Raw genomic sequence first — 20,023 nt, 5'->3', positions numbered from 1 at the left:
ACATTACTTTGGCATTGACTCAAGAAATTCTATTGAAAAATTTTATGAACATTTAACAAAAATATAATAATCATTAAAAATGTTCGATAACATAAATTTTTTTTTATTACAAATATGTACATGACTTTTAATACTTAAAATCTAAAAACTGTTGTATCAAATCGAAATAAGCCATCTTTATTATAAGAACAGTTTTATGCTTCAAAGGGATTATAACTTAATGTATAAACATTTCAGAATTCACAACACTAGTTTTAGTGCCTCAATAAAGCTTCGAATATAAGGTCAATTATAACGAATAATATACATTACGTCACTAAGCGAGCTGCTGTAAAAACATAAGCAATAATTTTGATCATCGTACCAGACGATGACAACTTCAAAATAATGAAATGAGAATGCATGTAGAATGTTTTGTTTCTTGAAAGCGTATAAAAGAAAGTCAAAAAAATAATCAACTATCCTTGATTTGTTCTCGTCACAATTTTATAAATATTTAAAAAATAATTAAACATCAATTGCACCGTTTAAGAAAATCATGCGTAACGACTCTTGTATGCTGAGGTCATTTGCTCCAAAAAGATGAATGTTAACACTGTATGGGGCCCAAGACGAGCGTAGTAAGGAAAGAATCCTTTCCACAGAGCAAATACTCCCTCATTGCGTACTACCTTGCCCAAAACATCTATTGCACCCTTGAATTCAGGCTTTCCATCAATAGTTTTCATATTTTGGATTCTACAAAAATAACAAAATATTGTTATGATGATGGTTGACTTATAAAAAGTATAATCAGTTAAAATTTTAAGAATAGTTTACCTTGTTTTAGCAATATCAACTGGCATAGAAGCTGCTGTAGTTACCAAACCAGAAATCATTGAACTGACGAAATGTAAAGTTATGTTTTCTTCAAAGTATCCTGCAATAAGACAGAAATATTATTAGCAAATATTCTATGATATTAAATTTGTATGAAAAGGAGTGAAATATTTCACCTGTATCTAAGAGGGCTTGTTTGGCTTGTGAATACGATGCTAGTTGAGCTGCGTTGACAACCATTGCTCTTCCCATTGTTGGAATAGCTCCTCGCCACAGAGCAAAAACACCTTCTTCTCTTGTAATACGTATCAGAGCATGAAAAACATTCTTGTAATTTCTTCTCTCAGCTAAAACAATACAATGTGTGCATTAAGGTTATGCAATACATAAAATTTTCTTGGCATATTTTCAAATATTTTCTGATAAATGACAAGTTAACACAATGTATTAGACTTGCATGTTTTTGAACTAACCAAGAGGTAATCTGCCATCAGCAGTCATTCTTATAAGAGCAACTTCAGCTGGAGTTCCAACAAATGCTCCAACGCACCCAGCAGCCATACCCAGACCAGCTTTAGTTATAAAATTAGGCTGACCGTCTTTCCTATAAAAATATTATAAAATCGATGTAATGTTATCGTTATTTCACAACTCATGCTAATAGATTTTTTTGACTCACGAGGCCAGTTCAAATAGCCATGTATATATTCCAAGTCTAGTTGTTGTGTAAGTGGCTTGTCGCATTAAACCAGCAGATAATCCAGAATACATTGCAAAAAAGCCTTCATTTTTCACAATTGACCCAATGACTGACATTGTCGATGTTTTGGTTTTACTTAACTGCATGCGATTCTTTATGAGGTCAAGTGGCTGCACAAAGCATGTGGCAGCCATGCTAGACAAGAAAAAATGTTATCGATTAGCATTCATTAATAGTACCAAAGTATCTTGTCATTGCCTTTTGATAAATAATTATAAAATAAGAGAAAAATTTGCATTTCGTTAAATATTCAATACAATTGATTGAAATAAGGTAATTAACTTCCGAATAAAATTTGACAATTCATGACTCTATAGATAAGGCTAAAAAAATGTACACATTGTGTACAACACTTGAAATAGTTTCATCACATTGTTTATCAGAGTCACATGAAAAAGATTTTCGAGCTAAATGACGTAAAATCATATTCGATGGTGTAATCTCTCACACCGCTCGCTAACGAAAACAACGTAACGGTATAACATTTTACGTAAAATAAAAAAAAAATAAATGAAAGTAAATCGACGTCGTGAACTATAATAATTTTCTAAAAAAGACTGTATTTACCCGGAGGTGCCTCCAATGAGAAATTTGATGCCGTTCGGTACCGTCTTCTCGCCCATTGTTGTGAATTTCGTTTGACGCACGGTGCACAATGCCAATTATTTCAACGAGCTGTTGTGCCGACCTTGGGGCGTCGCACGGAAAGACAGCAGCAGCACGTGATACAAAATAAATGTAAATTTAAATGTAATGTAGCAGTCGTCGTCTGGTCCACCGCTCTATCAATCTAGCAGCGGATGAAAGTGTGTGCGTGATGTGTACAATACGCACGTCGTCGTCTACTTGGGGGGTAACGCGCACAGAGAGAGAGAAACTGCAGTGTTTGATTACATTCGCCACGACGACGACTGCTCGGCTGCTGCTGCAGAGAGAATTGCCGCCTGCCCTGCTGCAATATCCGCGCGCGATACAAAGCCACCCGGTAGCGCCATCTCGCGTGGCGAGCGCCGAGATTCGAGGCTATTTTTCGATATCATCGTGAGATATACCGGGTAATGCATTTTAAATAGATTTTTAAAGGTATTTAAAAATAGTTAGAGGTAGATTAGCGACGATGAGTCAATTTTTCCACGCGGTTGATTCGTAAGCATTCCATAGCTTATTGACGGAAGTCCGATGTTTTCAATGTGCCATTGCGACGTTGTTGATGTTGGACTTAGAGTCGGCTTTTACGGAAAGCTTTTGCGTAAGGCGATTTTATATTTTTACTCCAAAAACAAAAACATCTAAGCACGATTAAAATATTAAAGTGTAAGACAATTAATGAACTATTTTTTTAGATGTATTTATTCATTCATTTATTTGAATAAAATGGACAGTCTTTGACAGTTAATAACACCAAGCATCGAAAAATACAGTAAGTATGCTTATGGCATTTTTTGAATGTTTATATTGATTTATTTATTGATTTGAATAAAATGGACAGTTTTTGACAGTTCATAACACCAAACATCGAAAAATACAGCAAATATGCTTATGGCATTTTTTTAATGTCTATATTGATGCATTTATTTATTTCAATAAAGTGGACAGTTTTTGATACTTAATAATACCAAGCATCGAAAAATACAGTAAATATGCTTATGGAATTTTTTAAATGTTTATATTGATTCATTTATGGATTTGAATAAAATGGACAGTTTTTGACAGTTAATAACACCAAACATCGAAAAATACAACAAATATGCCTATGGCGATTTCGAGCTTTGGTCCGCAGCGGCCAGGCAAACATTCAATAATTCTTCGTTGGTCAGCTTATCGATGATCATTTCGCAGCAATCAAGCACTAATCGGTGCTGCGTCAGCTCCACGAAAGAATCCAGCGCCCATCGCCGGAAAAATCCCCTCGACATTATCTCGCACATGTCATCCACGCAGGTGATTTTGTGCTCTCGGTCGAGTCCGGAAAGTATCTTCGAACGCCAAAAATTGTAGTAGTCCGTATACGCAAACAGTTTTTCGGCCTCTTTCCGTGGTAACTCGAAAAAATCGTACAGCGACAGCTCGCTCGGCTTCAGGATAATTTTTTTCGCCTTCTCCGCGAAATCCTCGTCGTTGCGCCAACGTTGGCGAACGGTCGGCGACTTCTGGAACAATTTGTACTCGACGAATATCGCCGCAACGTTCGAAGCATTGACTCCGAGCTGGTATCCTCTTCCCTCGAGACGTTCCACGATGGCCAAAACGCGAGACGCTACTCTCAATTTATAATAATTGGGCCCCTCTCCTAGACAAAATTTACAGCAGTTCTGGTAAGGACTCAGTACGGGAAAAACGAAATTAGACGGATCTGCGCCACGATCCAGGAGCACATACCGACCATTTTCAGCGAAAGATTTTTCACGGCTAATTGCAACGGTGTGTTACCCTTATTGTCTCGAGCGTCAATTTGCACCAGCTGATGCTTTTCGTCGTTGATCATGAAGAATTTATTTAGCCAATCAGCCATATAATCGTCGCTGCCATCTTCGCTGTCGTCGTCGCAGTCATCCCATCTGTCGTCTTTTCTTTTTTTTGCGCAAAGAATGTGCAGAGGTGTCGATCCGGCCCGGTTAGCCAGATTGGGATCGGCTCCGCTTCTCAGCAGCAATTCGAATGTCTTCTTGCGTCCGCAGTTCAGAGCCATGTGCAGCGGGGAGCTGCCTGATATCGGATTGATATATTCGAGATCCACCTTGCCAAGCTCGAGAAATTTCTTCGCGACTTTGTAAAAGCCGTACTGGCAAGCTATGAGAAAATGCGTGGAATCGTGGTTGTCGCGGTAGTTCACATCAAATCTGTCGTATATTTTAAATAGATCATGGATAACTTCATGATGATGGTTATATATAGCAGCAAAATGTATCGGTGTGTTGCGACGCAATATGGGCCTGCCCTTCCGATCGATTTCGGGCTCGTCCTTGTAGCCGCACCTGATCACAAAATTTATGAGATCGTATTTTTGCTGCCATTTCTGCATTATGGACTTAGTGAGAAGCCAGTCAATTTCTTCACTTCGAAAGATGTCTCGAAGATCTGGAAGTTCGCCCTTCCAATCTCTGATCAAATCGCAAAACTGACTGAGAAATTCGCTTCGCTCATTTACGTCCTTCCAATTGATCTTTTTACGCAGTATCTTCAATTTTTCTGAGCTGTCTATGCCAGAGAGCGAGAAGAGCCGCCAGTCCATGTTCGGAATCGTTATCGTTTCAGTTCTTGGCACGCAAATACACAACACACAATAGACAATTTTTTTTTTAAACTTTTTTAACTTTTATCGATGCACTTTGATCTCACTTTGCTGCTCGCGCTGTGGCGTTGTAACGCTAACTGACCCCCATATTACATTATCGATTTACAAGTATATCCCAGGCACCCCTTGAAGCGCTGCGCGCGCACCAAAAGTGTACCCCTGCTCGCAAACGCCATCTACCCAAATACGTCAAATAATTGTAGTGGATTCATAAAGGATATATTAGCATAAAATCGATAATTTAGCTTTAGCGATAAGTGAATTTTTTTTTCGTTTGATAGAGTGTAAATTTTATTATTACGCCAAGACAGATTAAGATCAGCCAAGCTGAAAGGCGTCTTGGTCTTCGACGACCTTGGGACGAACGACCCGCTTGCCTCTGTCCCTCTTCGGGACGCTCGTCCTGTCGGCGGCCTCCTCGTCCCTCTTGTGACGGGTCAAACCGACGTCCCTTTTGAATTCCTGCAAATGAAATAAGTCACATGCATTGGATTTTGAATATTACCTCGTATTAATTAAATAGCTTTCTCTATAGAGGAAGCAAAATTGAACGATAAGATACCTCGATGGCTTTGACGATCGGATAAGTGGGCCGGACGCCCTGAGACTCTTTCATGATTTTTTCGCCGTAAGCCAAGACCCTCGCGTTGGCCGTGTCGATCATGTCCTTCACGGCCTTCGAGTCGTCCTCCTCCTTGGCCAACTTTTTTTTCTCCCTCTCTTGCTCGATCTGCAAATTTCAACCGAATCTCGTGATTTTCTGCACTCTGTACTTGGATCGATAACGATGTAATTATTAATACCATCTGTTTCTTCAATATCTTGCCGTAAGTCAATCTCTTGCTCTTCTCTTCGAGTCGTTTCTGCTGATTCCATTCTTTGTTGAACTCGTCCCGCTTGTATCTTTGCAAGGCCTCCCAAAGTTGCAATTCCATCTCCTCCTTTCTCTTCCTCTCCTGCTCCTCCTCCAACCACTTCAATTGTTCTTGCATATCCCGACGAGCCTTTTCCTTCTTCTCCTTGGCAAGTTTGATTTTTTCCAGATCTTCCAGCTTCTTTTGCTCTTCGAGTTTCTTTACTATCGCATCTCTGTGCTGTTCACTCGAAGCCTCGCGCTCTTCTTTTTCTTTCTTTATTTTCTCCAGTCTCTTGGCTTCAACAAATACATACTTTGTATTAGGATTCATAAAAAAGAAAACTGTTATCGCAGTCAATTACCCAAAACTTCTATTTGACGCATCCTTTCGTCTTTGGCGGCTTTAATTTTTTCCTTCAGCGATCTCTGCATTTCCGTCTTCATCTCGTTGAATATCTTGACGACTTTCATCTCGAACTCCTCCTCCTCCTTGACCCTCTTCTCGTACTTTTTCCTCTCCTCGATGGCTTCGTCGAACATCTTGATCAGTGCCTCGCGTTTTTCTCTGGCCTACGCTCGACGAAAGAAATGATAAATGATTCATGAAAACACACAGCATCATCCATATATTTACATACTAATTTCAATTCGCGTTCTTTGATCTCGTTTATCTCGTTCGACATGTTCCGAATGTCCTCCAGCTCGGCCTTTCGTATGGATTCCTCCAATTTCTTCAGAGATCTTCTATTCTCCTCGACCCTAATGACACAAATTAAAATTTCGATGCAACAATTATTGCAAAAGTATCAAAACATGTGATACCAACTGTCTATCCAAAGCCTCGTTGTGCTTCTTCAATTCTCTCATCCTCTTCTCGCGTTTCTCCTCCTCCTCCAACCGATACTTTTCCACGTCCTCGATCACGTGCCTCGCCCACTCCTCATCCAGTTTCCTCTCCGCGTTTTCCTTCTCGCGCTTCGCCTCTTTTTGAGTCTCCAGCACCCTGTAACCCTATATACTCGCACGGTCTCAGTATAACGCGAGGAAAATTCGCGCGATCGTATTACATCGATACCTCGGAAACGAGGAGCGCCCGATTGATCAATCTACACTGGGGCTTGCGCTGCAGTATCAGCTCTCGGGCCTCCTTTAAGACCTGCGCCCGGTTGGCGGCGTTCTCCGCCGCGAGCTCCTTCATCAGCTTCACCCTCTGGGCTTCCTCGACCTGTCGCCTCGACAGCAGCTCTTGCTTCTTGCGATTGGCGATATTTTCCGCGGTATCCTCCCAGTTTTTCGTCATCTCGTAGGCGGCCTTTCGGAGCTCGGCGATGCGCTTCGTCTCGCGCTCGGCCAGCAGAGCGACTCGCTGGTCCTCGAGCGCGTACTCGTGATAGCGTTGAAACTCATCCTTCGGGACGATCAGGGCCCGGGTTCGCTGATTCTTCTTAACGATGGAATTTCATCGATTAATTTTCATCGAGGAAAAGGAGCGAGTTTACTCACGTTCCCGTAGTAATAGGTCGAGTGCGGGCCCCCAGGCATGCAGCCTCTCATTTTCACCATGATGATTGCCGATCGAAGCGTCACTGATAATTTTTATCACGATGATTTTCCCTCGATGTATAAAAATTAGGTTAAACTTGATTGACAGCTGCTGTGCACGAGGACACAAGCGTGGCGTCCGTACGCATATATTATACATGCAACATCTGCTGAATATCACTGGTAATATCACAGCTATGTACGTCCGGTTGCCATGGGCACCCTGTATATAACGCGAGCGCGTGTGGGTGTCGATATCCAAGAACAAAGGAGCTTTCGGGGGGAAATAAATCATCGCCACTGTGCTGTTATTTTACGAATATCATGTTTTATTAATTCAGATTGGAATATCGCGTACGTTATAAATAATCATATATTTTTTGCTTTATGTCTGGGTTAAAAATATATGCGTGTACTTTTTTGAATGTCGAGTCCATTTCGGCTCGACCTTTTTTTCGCGTCGTATAGACTCGCTCGAAGGTACGTGCGTACTTCTGGTCGATTTTTTTTTCTTTTTTGATATGCTATCGATGATGAAAATTCGTCTGTACTCGTTTGTCAGCTGCGATCACTTCGTATGCGTTTAATAAATCAATCGCTAAGAAAGGTCACGAAGCGGCAAAGAAAATATGTTCGAGTCAACGGAAACAAAGATCATATTTTTGCATTTTGGCCGTAGTTTGCATATAGCGACAGATGAGTTGAATCTGTCAAGAGGCTGTATTATAATATCGATACAAAAGTTCACATACAAAAGATGACTGACAAAATTTCGAATTGACTAAACTTTGCATTAACGTACTCAGCTTACTGGTAACACGGGTTCTTTTTAGCGATTACAACAGTTATTTAACTTTTTTTCGTTCGTTTTCGCGAGTGTACAGAGAATCACGAAGGACACGAGTATCTCATGCTCACGAAAAAACGCTATATAATAAATAAATTCACACACATCGTCTATATTCGTCTAGATATGCTTTTACATCGATAATTTTTTTTTCCACTCTTTGCCACAACAATAATACAACGTACATAACATCAGATTAAATATCACACTTATAATAACAACGGGAGCAATAATATATTTTTTATACTTTTTTTTCTCGTTTAACAACAGCAATGTAAATACAATTAATTTATCCATCGGCGATGATGTATAGCACTTGCATAAAAGATATACAACACGAATTTAATGTACTTTGTCATACGTGTACGTCTTTGTCCTCTCTGACTTGAAATGCACTTTGGGTTTCATATATTTATAAATGTTTGATCCGACGCAAAGGAAAAACAATTAAAAGTTTCAACATGATTTTAAAACTATCACACACAAATATCTATTCGATATACGTAATTAATAGGATGGTCGAGAATGATATATATTTTTTGATATAATGACAGTTACAATGTGTCGTATAGAACTTGGCGCCCTATGGAAAAATAGAGGTCTACTATATATTATTATTATACTGTGAGTATGGAAAAATACGTCGCCTATGTTTATTACAGTTTATCATAGAAACTAGTCGTCAAAGATAGACGTGTTGTGGGACGCGAATTTTGTCTAATACGGTTACTAATGTATTTTTCTGTTTTGTTTTTTCTGTATGCTTAGCATGTAACTATGGTCGAGTATTTTTGTTTGTATTTCACCTCTCACGATTATCATCTCTCCGTCTCTTTCATCTGTGCAGCGATCGTTTTGAACGTCGTCGTTTTTTATTTTTCGTGTATACAGTGGCAGTGTAGAAAGAGAGAGATTTGAAGCCTTTTTTGTAAGTGAAATGCCATCGAAAGATTCAGTAATATAGATTTTTTTTTATAATGCATGGATATTTTCTTCTTTTTGTTTTATCTTTATTCGTTGAGCGATATCTGCGGCTTTGCATTTATTTAATCTCTAATGCGACAACGAAGAAACAAATGTTACAAATCGATACGATAGCTATTATATTTTGAACATTTTTTTTTCGCGTTGCTCATGTTTTGAAGACGTAAAAATCAGTCTACGCAGTTGTACGAGTGTGTGAGAAAAAGCTCGTTTTTCGGCCTAAAAACTGCTAATAATATATAATAATAATAATAATTGCAATCATCACAACTCAAGGAGTATCATATATCGTCAAAGTTAATACCACAAGTTTTTTGTACAATATCATCATATAATAAGCGTACCGCGAGGAAGCATGAACCGAACACAATTATTACGTAATTGAATACACGTCCACGAAGATTTTTTAAAATTTTATATAACAATAATAGTAATAGCCATGATACACGTGTGATTTATGCGTAGAGACATTTATCATCATGAATTAATGACCGATCATTACAATGAACATCGAACTTAGAACTTGTGCGTCTTGTAAAGCCATACGAGATTGGACATCTTTCCCTGCTGCCTGAGCACCATCCTGACGTAGAGGCCACCCGAGCCACCCTCCTCGATCGGCTGTGGAGACGACGACGTCGGGGTCGGCAGCGGCGGGCTCGTCTGCTGCTGCGGCGGTGGCGACGGCGTCGGCGGCTCGATCGTCGGCAGAGGTATCACCTCGATGTTGGCCTTGATACCGACGACCTTGACCTGCGGCTGCGGCTGCGGCTGCTCCTCCTCGATGGACAGCGACTCGGCGCCCGAGCCCGAACTCGCGTGCGGGCCACCCACGGGCGAGCGACTACGCTGCTGCTGCTGTTCGCTGAGGCATTGCGGGCAGATGTCGTCCGCGGCGTGCTGAGCCGCGGCGGCCGCGGGTTAGTTGCTGTTCGCGGCCGACTGCTGGGAGGACTGTCCACCGCAGCCGCCCAGCTGGGCGCCGGCGCTGTTGCCCGATCCGGCGTCGCTCCCCAATGAGTTGAGGGTCACGTTGCTGCCGTACGGGTCGAGGGACGACTGCACGGACATGCTGCGGCCCTGGCGCCTCACTCGGTGGGGACTGAGTTGGCCTGGATCGACGCTGGTTGGGTCTGCCTGTCCGGCGGGCGGGAGCAACTTGGCGTATATTTAATAACTTCAACACAGGGGGGGGATTCAGGGTTGTAAAGGTTCGATTTTCGGTTCTCGAATCAATTTAATTCGCGCAATTAACTTTTTTACTACCTCGAGCTTGAACATCTCGGATAACCCGGAGATCAATTGGATTCGAGAATCGTGGATTTTTCAAATTAAGTTTTTTACAACCCTGATGGAATTACGTAACATCTAATATGCCGATATGGACCACTAACCTGATAGGCCAGTGCGTTGACGATCATGGTGTGGGGCACCAGACCGAGCGGATGAACCTCGTGCATCAGCACGTTGGCCGGGATCTTGTGAAACTGTATGTACTCGATGAAGTTACCGATGACCTCTTTCAGGTCCATCTGGGGATTGCTGTCGCAGGCCTTCTTGCTCCACATCAGGGCGGCCTGAAACTTGGTGAACTCGTCGGCTCGGAGCTCGTCGCGGGCCAGGATCAGACGCACGACGTGCTGGGGCAGCAGCGTGAACGAGCCCAGATTGAGCACCTCGTTGCCGCGCTCGTCCACGAACTCGAGGACCTTCTGGACCAGCGACTTGGTGCACTTGTACTGGATGTAGCGCTCCGCGGAGGCGAGCAGGGCGCAGACCGTGTCCACGGTGATGCAGTAGTGCACGAAGCCCGCACAGGCGCAGCGCAGCTCCTCGAGGCCGTAGTAGTCGGCCGCGTTCATCACACCTGTGTAGATTTTTTTTTCGTTTCAAAATTTCATTTCATTTTAAAAGAAATTTTTTTTTAACGAGCGAATCTTACCCAAGAGGGTGCGCGGCTGCAGCGTCACGCAGCCCGTGTGTATGTACTCGATCAGCTGGCGGAACACGTCGGGCTCGAACTCCTCGATTATCAGCGTGTGATGCTGATGCGATTGGGGCTGCAATTACAGGCGAATATACATTCAATAATCCGCGCGCAAAGCTACCAACGAGTAGCGGATAATAACTTCCAATTAAATTTATATCGATATCAAATGTATATAGACAAAAGGTAAATGATCAAACTACTGGTCAAAGGCAAAGGTGCATTTAATATATAATAACTGGGATAAAACGAGCCAATAATTGTTTCGTTGCATTAACTACCTGCAAATATCCAAATGTGCGTGTCTATCGAAGGCAGAGACGGTAAATTATTATTTAAAAAGTGATAAATTGGTCTGAATCCACTCATGCTCATGCTTGGTTATTATTATATGAAAAATCAAAAAGCCTTTAATATACGGTTGTGAAGGATCAAAAATTGTATCGATCAATTTTTCTAATAATATAAATAGGTGCGGTTCAAAACGTAATGAATTATATGTAATTAACGTGTGATTATATTCATAATCAGGTTTTTAGCTACTGCGACGAACTGTGATATATATAGACAAAAGAATTTAATTATAACGATGATATATTTGGGCTGCACATAGAGTAATTGTACCTCTTGTATGGGAGCCAGCTGCTGCGTGAAACCGGCCCGCTATAACATTTAACGTGTTATAGTCGTTTTTGTATTGTTTCTACTTTTTTTTTTTAATTTGTCATGTTTCGTTCAATTCATGCACTCGCTCGTTTCACTTACGAGCGTTACAAATCAATCTGATTTCTATTATGATTTCTCAATGTATACGAGCTTACGAGAGCTTTTCGTACAAAGTGCGCGGTGTGCAGTGTGTACAATGAGAATCGTATGTATACGTCGTGATTACCTGTTGCACGTTCTGCAAATTGAGCAGCGGCTCCGAGCTCCTCTTCAGAAAGGACCTCAGCTTGTTCTCGCGCGTTGGCGGGTCCTTTTTACGCTGCGGACTCGGCGCTTGATAGAGCATCTTGTGAAAGACTCTGCGCGAGACAAAGAAAAACAATCATCAATTGTAAACTTTTAATCCAGATCGAACTTTGTTTTAAGCCTTTTTTCCGAGCGGGCGCGCGTGACGACGCTTCGTCCTTCGCCACCGGTCATAGTTCAATATCGAGGTATTAAAGTGACATTGAAAGAGAGAGAGAGGATATATAGGAGAGAGAGAGAGGTATTAATCTAGCTGAAAAGTCCTTCAAAGTCCGCACGGCCACGCGCCTCCAATCCAACAAACGGCTCGTTTGTCCCTGACCGTCGAGCCTCGCGACACCCACCCCCCAATATATAAAACCTCGGTGAGAGAGAGAGGCGCGTCAATTTTATTACAGCTTAGCAGTAGCTGCTAACTGCATCAGCGAGAAACGAGAGAAACATTTTCAACGTATAAATAAAAAATAATTAAATTAACGTAAAACTCACTTGCTTCTGGCGGCGAGGACGGCTTTGACGGCGCAGACCGGCTCGCGGGTGTCGCCCACGAGGAAGGTGACGTCGCAGAGCTCGGGCATGCGAGCCAGAAACTTGAGATCCTCCGCCAGGCCGGACTTGTTCTCGAAGGTCGAGTTGTCCGAGTCGTCGGCAGCCAGGCCGATGGCGATACCCGCGCCCAAGCCCAAGCCACCGCCGCCGACGGCCATCGAGGACGCCGCGGCTGCCTCCGGCATCGTCGTGCTCCTGCCCAAGTCCTTCTCGAACGAGCCCTCCTATACAATAATAATTCGAGGAAAGAGTCGAATGGAATTATATATAGCTCGAGCGACTGTGTACAGAGTCGTATATACGTCGCATAGAAAAGCTCGTACCTGTTGCTCGGAGCTGCCCAGAGCCGTGGGGCTTGCTCTGCTGCGCGAGAACACTGTGTCGAAGTGGCAGCGGACGCACTAGCTGTTGCACACTCCCCAACGCTATCCTCTCTCTCACTCGCTCTCCTTCCGCGGCCGAAAACTTTTCTCCTCTACTACGAAGTGGAGCTTTTTTCCACGAGAGCTTTCATGACTGTTGTTGCTGCTGCTCGACGAAACTTGTCTCGAATCGAGAATATCACAAAACAGCAGGAGAAAATATCGAGAGAGACTCGAGAAACATACAGCGTCGATTATACTATTACTACACGCGAGCAGCGCGCGACACGAGTAGCGATCGATTCCTGGAGTCGTCGGCTGCTGCAGGGTTTCGTTTGGGACGAGCCTGTCTGCCTCTCCCTCTGCTGTTGCTGTACGTTTCGCGCGCGCCACACGCACATCGTAGTATGGTCTTGCTCCTGCGCAGAAGCCGAAGAGTTGGCGAGTGAGCTTGCGCGGCGAGCTTGCGCCCTGGCGACGATCGAACTTTCTCTCTCTCTCTCTCTCTCTCTCTCTCTCTCTCTCTCNCTCTCTCTCTCTCTCTCTCTCTCTCTCTCTCTCTCTCGTTCTCCCACCCTTTTTTGCCTCGCGTTGTATCGTTGCTCTCGCTCCCTCGGGTGTTGGTTAGGTATGTATGTATGTATTTTAATGTATAAATTATTATTGTATGTCACCGCCGAGCTGGACGGTGGATGGACGACGATCTCTCTCGCTCTCTCTCGTGAACCTGAGACAATACAATCGCATTAGTGCACAAGCGCGCACGTCGCTGCTCTGCCTGTGTGTCGCTCGTCGGAATGACCCGAGAGAAAAAGTATATCATTCGTTACATTTTCATTAAGGACGATTTCAATTTTCGCCTCAACTTTTTTCCAGCCGGTACGGGCCTCAATAATTCATAATATTTTTTAATTCCGTCTATAAATCATTTCCAACTCCCTTTTACAGTAAAGGTCTATATGCTGGCCAGACCGAGAGAGAGAAGCCACTGACTTTTTTCCTAATCCACTTTTAATAGAGACAAACTCGCTGGTAATTAAGAGAGATTCAGAAAGAGAGAGAGCGAGTCAGGTGTGAAGTGGCGACATAAAATAAAAGAGAATTAGGCCAAGCCATAAATCAATGTATCTATCACCGAGGTGTGCAGCGTTGCAGCCGCAGTAGTATATATAGCGACTCTCTCCGTCTCTCTCGACTAATTTATATTCTCAGCGAGCCACGTTCGCTCCCACACATATACATACGCACGCACGACATACACGCCTTTGTACTCAATGCAATTAATTTCTGAGCTATCGAACGAAGAGAGAGAGAGAGAGAAAAAAAAATTACTTGTCATCGATTAATCCCAACAACTATGTGCTCGGGTCTTTTCAGTTTCTTAACAGGAATGGACAACTTAACGTTTCGTCGGGAACAAAACCCTGCAGAACAGAAGACAAAAAGTGCTTTGGAGCACCAAAAAACGAAAAATTCATCGCTAATAACGAATGGGGGATACACAATATTAACTTATTTTGTGCCTTATATATCGACGGAATGGAGACGTGTTACTCTTCGTGGGGACCGTCGATAAATTCACCATAATTTTGCTACTTGCGAGTTTACAATACGCCATCTGTCGGCAGAATCTAAAAGCTCAAGTAATCAAATATCACCGTAAACCTCGTTACTCGTTCATCCTCTGCACCGTAAAAAGCCTTTAGCCTCTCGATATCATTATTTACATTATATTTTAACGCGTCTGCGCCGTAATAACGAGCGATTTTATTTCTCGCGCAGCGGCAACACGCACAAACACGGCTTTATAAACACTTTAATCTATTCAGCCTATCTGTGCCACATAATTACGGAGCTTTTACACGCTCTCTCTCTCTCTCTCTCTCTCTCTCTCTCTCTCTCTCTCTCTCTCTCTCTCTCGAGTTCAAACGCACGAGCACGCGCCGCTGTGCTTCTTGTACATGCATGCATGTATATGCAAGGGTGCTCTGCTCTCTGGGCGCGCGCAAAGTCGATTTGTGCTTGCGCTGCGCCGCCGCCGCAGCCTTTATTATTTATTTACACCGAAAATATATAGTAGCCTCGACAGTGCATGTATTTATAAGGTATTACCCTACACGAGTACATTTCCGAGCGACAGAGAAGCTCACGTTTCACAGTTTCCTGCGTTTTGCATATTAAATATTGTTTTTTCCTGTGTGTGTGTGTGTTTTCTCGCGCACACGACCGCCGCGTAGCCACTGCACCGCTGCCGCTGCGCGTCGAGTGCGTGTGTAAACACGCGCGTGTCAGACAAAACCAGCTCCAAACTGTTGGCTTATTTATGGCAGAGAAATGCCTGTTGAATTATTAAACATTGTTGGTCGAGGCCAGCCACTCGGTATAGAGTATCCTCATCCTCCTCCTGCCTCTCCGAAATGATGAATTGTTACAATGAAATTAATCGTTATTGTATTAGCTGGATGGCGAATATAATGCACAAATAATGTGCGCAAAAATTTTCACGAAGCGCAGAGAGAGATTATTGATTTTCCTGTGCGATACACTACACATCGGCTAGAAATGTGGCCAGAACTGCAAAGAGAGAGTCTAGGCTCCGTGGAACAATGGATAAATGGGTAGGCAGAACAACAACAGAAAGTAGATGAAAATCTAGTAACATAAAACAACATCGATTTTTATTAAACACAAAAATGCTGGCACGATATGTACATTATATCGTAAAAGTTGTTTTTTATTCTCTTTATCGTTGACAATAGCAGTTTTTATTTATTTAATTCTTATTTTTTGTTTACTTTTAGTTTTAATTCTATGTTTTTCTCTGTTTTGAATACTCGAATTATCTATAATATTATTTACACGAATAATTTTTTTTTTCTTTCATAAGGCACATTCGATATTACATCGACAATGAATCGCGTGGCGCATCACGATTATATTTTACTTAAAACTCAACGGAATACACATTTCTGTTGTTTTTTTTTTGTTTTGCTTTATAATCTTACATGGAGTATGTCACTTTCACTTATTGATGATATGCTGCTGCATAATACACGCGCATTCCTCATTAGCAAACGTAGAAAAACGTCCTCGATTGCTCACGTCATATAAATTTTACCATAAATTTTCTTTATAAATACTTAGACATGCGTATTTCATAAATTATTCGCGTAATATGATAACATCTTAAATGCATAAACATAAATTACATTCGTAATTCTCTTTTAAACACAATACTTTTGTAGAAACTTGAAAAATAATTAAAGACGCTCGTTCGGCATTGAAGCGAACGAATTAACAACGGATACAATTATAAGTAGAATGATATTGCATGATTGGATTTTCAAAATCAATCAAATACATACGATTCTCTTGGAAATTGAATCGTTACAAATAGAATACGTTTTTATTGTAAATAACGCACACACACACACACACACACTCACGCATTGCCTTTCGTTTCGAGTACCGTACCTCTGGAATGGTACATAAAAATGTAAATGCCATCGAACGCAAAATCTCAACAATTCATTGGCAATCTCCAAGTCTGGTGTATCGTTACAATCACACGTAAATATATGTACACAATACACTTTACAGTCAGGATTAGAATCGTGGATTTTACGATTGAGCGAGCACGCAGAAAAGTTTTTTCGAGCACACGGTAAATACAAACGAACCACTCGATCGATTTATTCGGAATAATTGGCAACTATATATGTATATAGAATAAACATAAATTGAATAAGAGTAAATCTAAACTTATCCTTTCTTCCCTGACTCGTATATAAAACGCCGGATAACTTTATTACTCTTCCTTCCTATCCTGTCTCTCGCTTCCTTCCTAAATCCTCATAATTTTTAAACGAAGACGCAATTTATTTGTCTCTATCATTTGCACAGCACCATTCATTGCGAATCTTATAATGCGTAAATCCTATCAAACCACTCAGATTAAATTTCAATAACGATAATCTTATGCTTTTGAATCACATTAGTATCGCTCGCGCAACGATCCACGCGCATACTCACGCACACACAGACATTCTCTCGCTCCTGCCATAAAAGTAGAAACGATTAGACGTAATATATCATGTGGAATCGATAGTATTTTATCATTTTCAGTAATTTTAAGGACTACATTTTAACCGATAATAATAATATATCATATATTTTTTTTTCTTTAAGTCTAAAATAAAAACTGGCATTGCATTTTGAAAATCGTAGATTTGACAAGTACAGATATCTAAATAGATAGTCATTATTTTACAGAAATGTACAAAAAAGGTCCTACACATTATTATAATCGAGAATAGCGCATATATCATGTATATATTATAATATATAATTGTGTTTATGTATATCTATACATATTATATATATATCAAGTGCAAGTGTAAGCATACATGCGAGTAATGTGTATGACACATTCGCCTCGATACATGCGTACAATCACCGCCATTTATCATGAAAAAATATATAATCAATTATTCTCGCTTGTCTCTTCCCATTATTATTATTATTATTATTAATGTTTTTTTTCTGTTACACATATAATGTGCGCGTTTTGACAGTGGTATATAATAATTAACGATAGACAATTGATATATATTCATAATAATGCATATGTAAAGACGCAGTCTCGAACACAATTTTATAACACGATTATTCTTGGTCGTCGTCTTGGAACTTGGCGTCTAATAAGTCTTGGGTCACGCACTAATCATCATCATCGATCGGTCGATCGATCGCACGCGCTCTTGGAAGAAAAAAATGAAAAAGAGTCTCCAAGAACCACGGGAGAGTCGAGCCTTTTTAAATAAAAAACAGAAGAAGTCTTGGAATGTATATTGTTGTATCATCATCATTATTATATGCGTAACAACGCGCCGTCCCTCTTTTTGTTTTTCTTTTAATTGTAATAATAATAATAGTTGTAGTAGTGCTACTGGAGTTGGAGCGCCCTCAAGGGTACGCGATATCACAGCTTCGAGGGATCGTAATTCTCGAACGCCCATCTCTGTCGGGGCGCCGTCAGCGAGCAGTCCTCCATCAGCAGGCGCTGCTTGCTCTCGGTTATGGCCAAGCACTTGCCGCTGCTCTCGTGGCGAATCTGCTTCGTCTGCGGAGGGGAAAAAAGAAAGAAATTGAGAACGTATTCTAATTTGCGTTGAAATCATTAGGTAAAGTAATACCCACCTGTGTATTGTAAATCCATTGCTGATTGCCCTTGCTGCCGTGGCAAGGATAGAGTATGACGTCGGTGCCGCTGTAATCCAGACACGACTCGTCCCGGCGAATCTCGCCGGTCTTGCTCAGCATCCAGTACTGCGCGAGGGAGAGAAGAAAAAAGAATAATAATTAATATACGTCCCTCTCGTGGCGTGCACAAAAGCACAGACTCAGGCGCAAAGTCGATATTACAAGGATAGTAAGGTGATACGGGAGGGCAAGAGGCAAAAGATATATAGAGAGTCGCATGCGTTTATGTATACGGTTAATGAATAATTCGTTCACCTCCCCACGCTTCGGTGGACTTACAAACACGTATTTAATTCATATATCTCTGCGCGAGTGCTGTATATACCATTAGTGCGTTTAATTAATTTTGCATTGCGTGCGCAGCTCGATCTACGATACTACCGACTACTAAGCGATGCGTATTATATTGTATGTATAGAAAAGCAAAAAGTATACAAACTACTATATACGCAAAAGCAGATAGAGAGAATTAGCCTGATCGATGCGGTTTTATTCCCGGCTGGAATGCCGCCGAGTTTTTCCTTTACAGTTTTAAGCTTCGACGGCGGCAATGGCTAAATACGATTTTTCAATTTGTACGCGCCACGCTCGCGACTCGGTAAGTAATTAAAAAAAAAAAAAAAAAGGAGAGAGAAAAGAGGCAAAGCCGCGCTTAGAAGCAGAGAGCCCTCGATAAGGTCGAAAGAGAAGAGACGCAATTGTCTCTCTTCTCTCTATCCTTTTTTTTGCTGCTGCTCTGAAATAGTTTCGCGGTAAATATATACGTATACGCCGCGGGTGAGAGGGCCCGCCCCGCCGTTAATTCCTTTTATTACGAATTATTTACACGAATTTAACTGCCGCGACACGGCATGCGCGCGCCAAGTATAAGCGGCGGTGTATATACATACAGATATAGAGCACAGCGTAGTGCGCGCGCGGACTTATGAATCAACATTATCGTTAACGAGAAAACTTTTCATCAGATATCATAGTATAGTCGCGCTGCAACTCCGGTCGTTATAATAGAAACAATAGAGCCGGGGTGGGCTCGTCTCCGTACATCATAAGAATTAAACAAAAGACAAGTAAAAGTCTCATTATTCTCTCTACTCGCGACGACGACGACTACGTGGTAGGTACGTCTCTTTCTCTTACTCTTTTTCGCTCGAGTAGCGCCGGGCACGCGCGCGGAAAGGAAAAACAAAAAAGCCTCTTTTCTTTCTCTCCTTTTATCGCTGGTTACGCTCGATGATGTGATTCATTCTTACATTCGCGAATGCTTTATTAGCTTGGATTAGGAGAGAGCTAAAAATTGCCGGGCGTGACGCGAGGCGATTACCACGCGTGTAAACCACTGCAATCGGCTAAGCATACAACTATAGCTACTACAGACATGCCCCACACAATGAACATTTATTAGTACAAGTATATAAGAACTAAAAATCGGCTCGATCGATTCTAATTGAGGAACGGAAAATTCATGGTCGATGTCACTCGAGTTGTAACACACATTTACACACTCGCGCTGTATAATAATACACGTATATGGAGCGGGGGGGTGTCTCTCTTTCAGCGCGACGCGTATATATGAATAATAAAAAGCAATACGTCCGCTGTCCCCAGCGCGCCGATTAATCTGCTGCCTGCGAGCGCGAGAGGGTGTATATGGGATACCACTGGTATAGTATAGTCGGATATCTGGCGCGCGACTGCCTATAGCAGCAGCAGTGGCAGCAGCACCCACACCTTCCCGCGCGTAGGTATATACGTTAAACCTGTTCAAAAGAGCAACAGCGAACAAAAGAG

At 41.9% G+C, this 20,023-nt stretch overlaps 4 protein-coding genes across 10 annotated transcripts in view; all 4 read right to left on the bottom strand.

Annotated features, from left to right (window-relative positions):
* Positions 1–82: 82 nt before the first annotated feature.
* On the bottom strand, positions 83–2,485 carry LOC106648532 (mitochondrial 2-oxoglutarate/malate carrier protein-like). The gene is made up of 6 exons (XM_014365474.2): positions 2,147–2,485; positions 1,499–1,714; positions 1,293–1,423; positions 996–1,166; positions 820–919; positions 83–738 (listed from the first exon to the last, which is right to left on the bottom strand). Exons 1-6 carry the CDS (start codon positions 2,200–2,202, stop codon positions 537–539), a joined length of 876 nt encoding a protein of 291 aa, XP_014220960.1. The 5' UTR covers positions 2,203–2,485; the 3' UTR covers positions 83–536.
* A 2,617-nt stretch (positions 2,486–5,102) lies between these two features.
* On the bottom strand, positions 5,103–7,035 carry LOC106648652 (trichohyalin-like). Its single transcript, XM_023460303.1, has 7 exons — positions 6,806–7,035; positions 6,557–6,741; positions 6,369–6,489; positions 6,093–6,300; positions 5,678–6,027; positions 5,437–5,604; positions 5,103–5,336 (listed from the first exon to the last, which is right to left on the bottom strand). Exons 1-7 carry the CDS (start codon positions 7,028–7,030, stop codon positions 5,193–5,195), a joined length of 1,401 nt encoding a protein of 466 aa, XP_023316071.1. The 5' UTR covers positions 7,031–7,035; the 3' UTR covers positions 5,103–5,192.
* A 2,967-nt stretch (positions 7,036–10,002) lies between these two features.
* LOC106648650 (serine-enriched protein) lies at positions 10,003–13,320 on the bottom strand. 5 transcript variants are annotated; one of them, XM_014365705.2, is made up of 7 exons: positions 12,935–13,320; positions 12,552–12,835; positions 11,983–12,115; positions 11,715–11,753; positions 11,046–11,163; positions 10,498–10,970; positions 10,003–10,261 (listed from the first exon to the last, which is right to left on the bottom strand). In XM_014365705.2, exons 2-7 carry the CDS (start codon positions 12,794–12,796, stop codon positions 10,025–10,027), a joined length of 1,245 nt encoding a protein of 414 aa, XP_014221191.1. In that variant the 5' UTR covers positions 12,797–12,835; positions 12,935–13,320; the 3' UTR covers positions 10,003–10,024. The 5 variants fall into 5 exon arrangements, with proteins under 5 accessions (XP_014221191.1, XP_014221193.1, XP_014221194.1 ...); XM_014365707.2 differs by having other exon boundaries at positions 10,003–10,240; XM_023460315.1 differs by having other exon boundaries at positions 10,106–10,236.
* A 2,446-nt stretch (positions 13,321–15,766) lies between these two features.
* LOC106648640 (putative polypeptide N-acetylgalactosaminyltransferase 9) overlaps positions 15,767–20,023 on the bottom strand; it is a 130,161-nt gene continuing 125,904 nt past the window's right edge. For all 3 annotated transcript variants that reach the window (XM_014365687.2, XM_014365688.2, XM_023460316.1), the window contains 2 exons: positions 18,173–18,301; positions 15,767–18,095 (listed from right to left, as the gene is read on the bottom strand). In XM_014365687.2, coding sequence (XP_014221173.1) covers positions 17,955–18,095; positions 18,173–18,301 — 270 coding nt within the window. In that variant the 3' untranslated portion in view covers positions 15,767–17,954. The remainder of the gene's footprint in view (positions 18,096–18,172; positions 18,302–20,023) is intronic.

This window comes from Trichogramma pretiosum, unplaced genomic scaffold, assembly GCF_000599845.2.
Source record: "Trichogramma pretiosum strain Unisexual culture from Peru unplaced genomic scaffold, Tpre_2.0 scaffold77, whole genome shotgun sequence".
NCBI lineage: Eukaryota > Metazoa > Arthropoda > Insecta > Hymenoptera > Trichogrammatidae > Trichogramma > Trichogramma pretiosum.
The sequence above is the reverse complement of the archived record's forward strand: the minus strand, read 5'-3'. Positions and strand labels throughout refer to the sequence as shown.

Bases quoted from the DNA above. Each gene is read 5' to 3' on its own strand.
- LOC106648532 (XM_014365474.2), bottom strand. From the start codon at position 2,202: ATGGGCGAGAAGACGGTACCGAACGGCATCAAATTTCTCATTGGAGGC. The intron at 1,167-1,292 runs GTTAGTTCAAAA...GTATTGTTTTAG, and splicing joins TGATGGCAGATTACCTCTTG to CTGAGAGAAGAAATTACAAG. The intron at 920-995 runs GTGAAATATTTC...GTCTTATTGCAG, and splicing joins ACAAGCCCTCTTAGATACAG to GATACTTTGAAGAAAACATA.
- LOC106648650 (XM_014365705.2), bottom strand. From the start codon at position 12,796: ATGCCGGAGGCAGCCGCGGCGTCCTCGATGGCCGTCGGCGGCGGTGGC. The intron at 12,116-12,551 runs GTGAGTTTTACG...TGTCTCGCGCAG, and splicing joins GTCCTCGCCGCCAGAAGCAA to AGTCTTTCACAAGATGCTCT. The intron at 10,262-10,497 runs GTTAGTGGTCCA...ATATACGCCAAG, and splicing joins TCAACGCACTGGCCTATCAG to TTGCTCCCGCCCGCCGGACA.
- LOC106648652 (XM_023460303.1), bottom strand. From the start codon at position 7,030: ATGACGAAAAACTGGGAGGATACCGCGGAAAATATCGCCAATCGCAAG. The intron at 6,490-6,556 runs GTTGGTATCACA...TTGTGTCATTAG, and splicing joins AACGAGGCTTTGGATAGACA to GGTCGAGGAGAATAGAAGAT. The intron at 5,337-5,436 runs GTATCTTATCGT...TTTCATTTGCAG, and splicing joins CGATCGTCAAAGCCATCGAG to GAATTCAAAAGGGACGTCGG.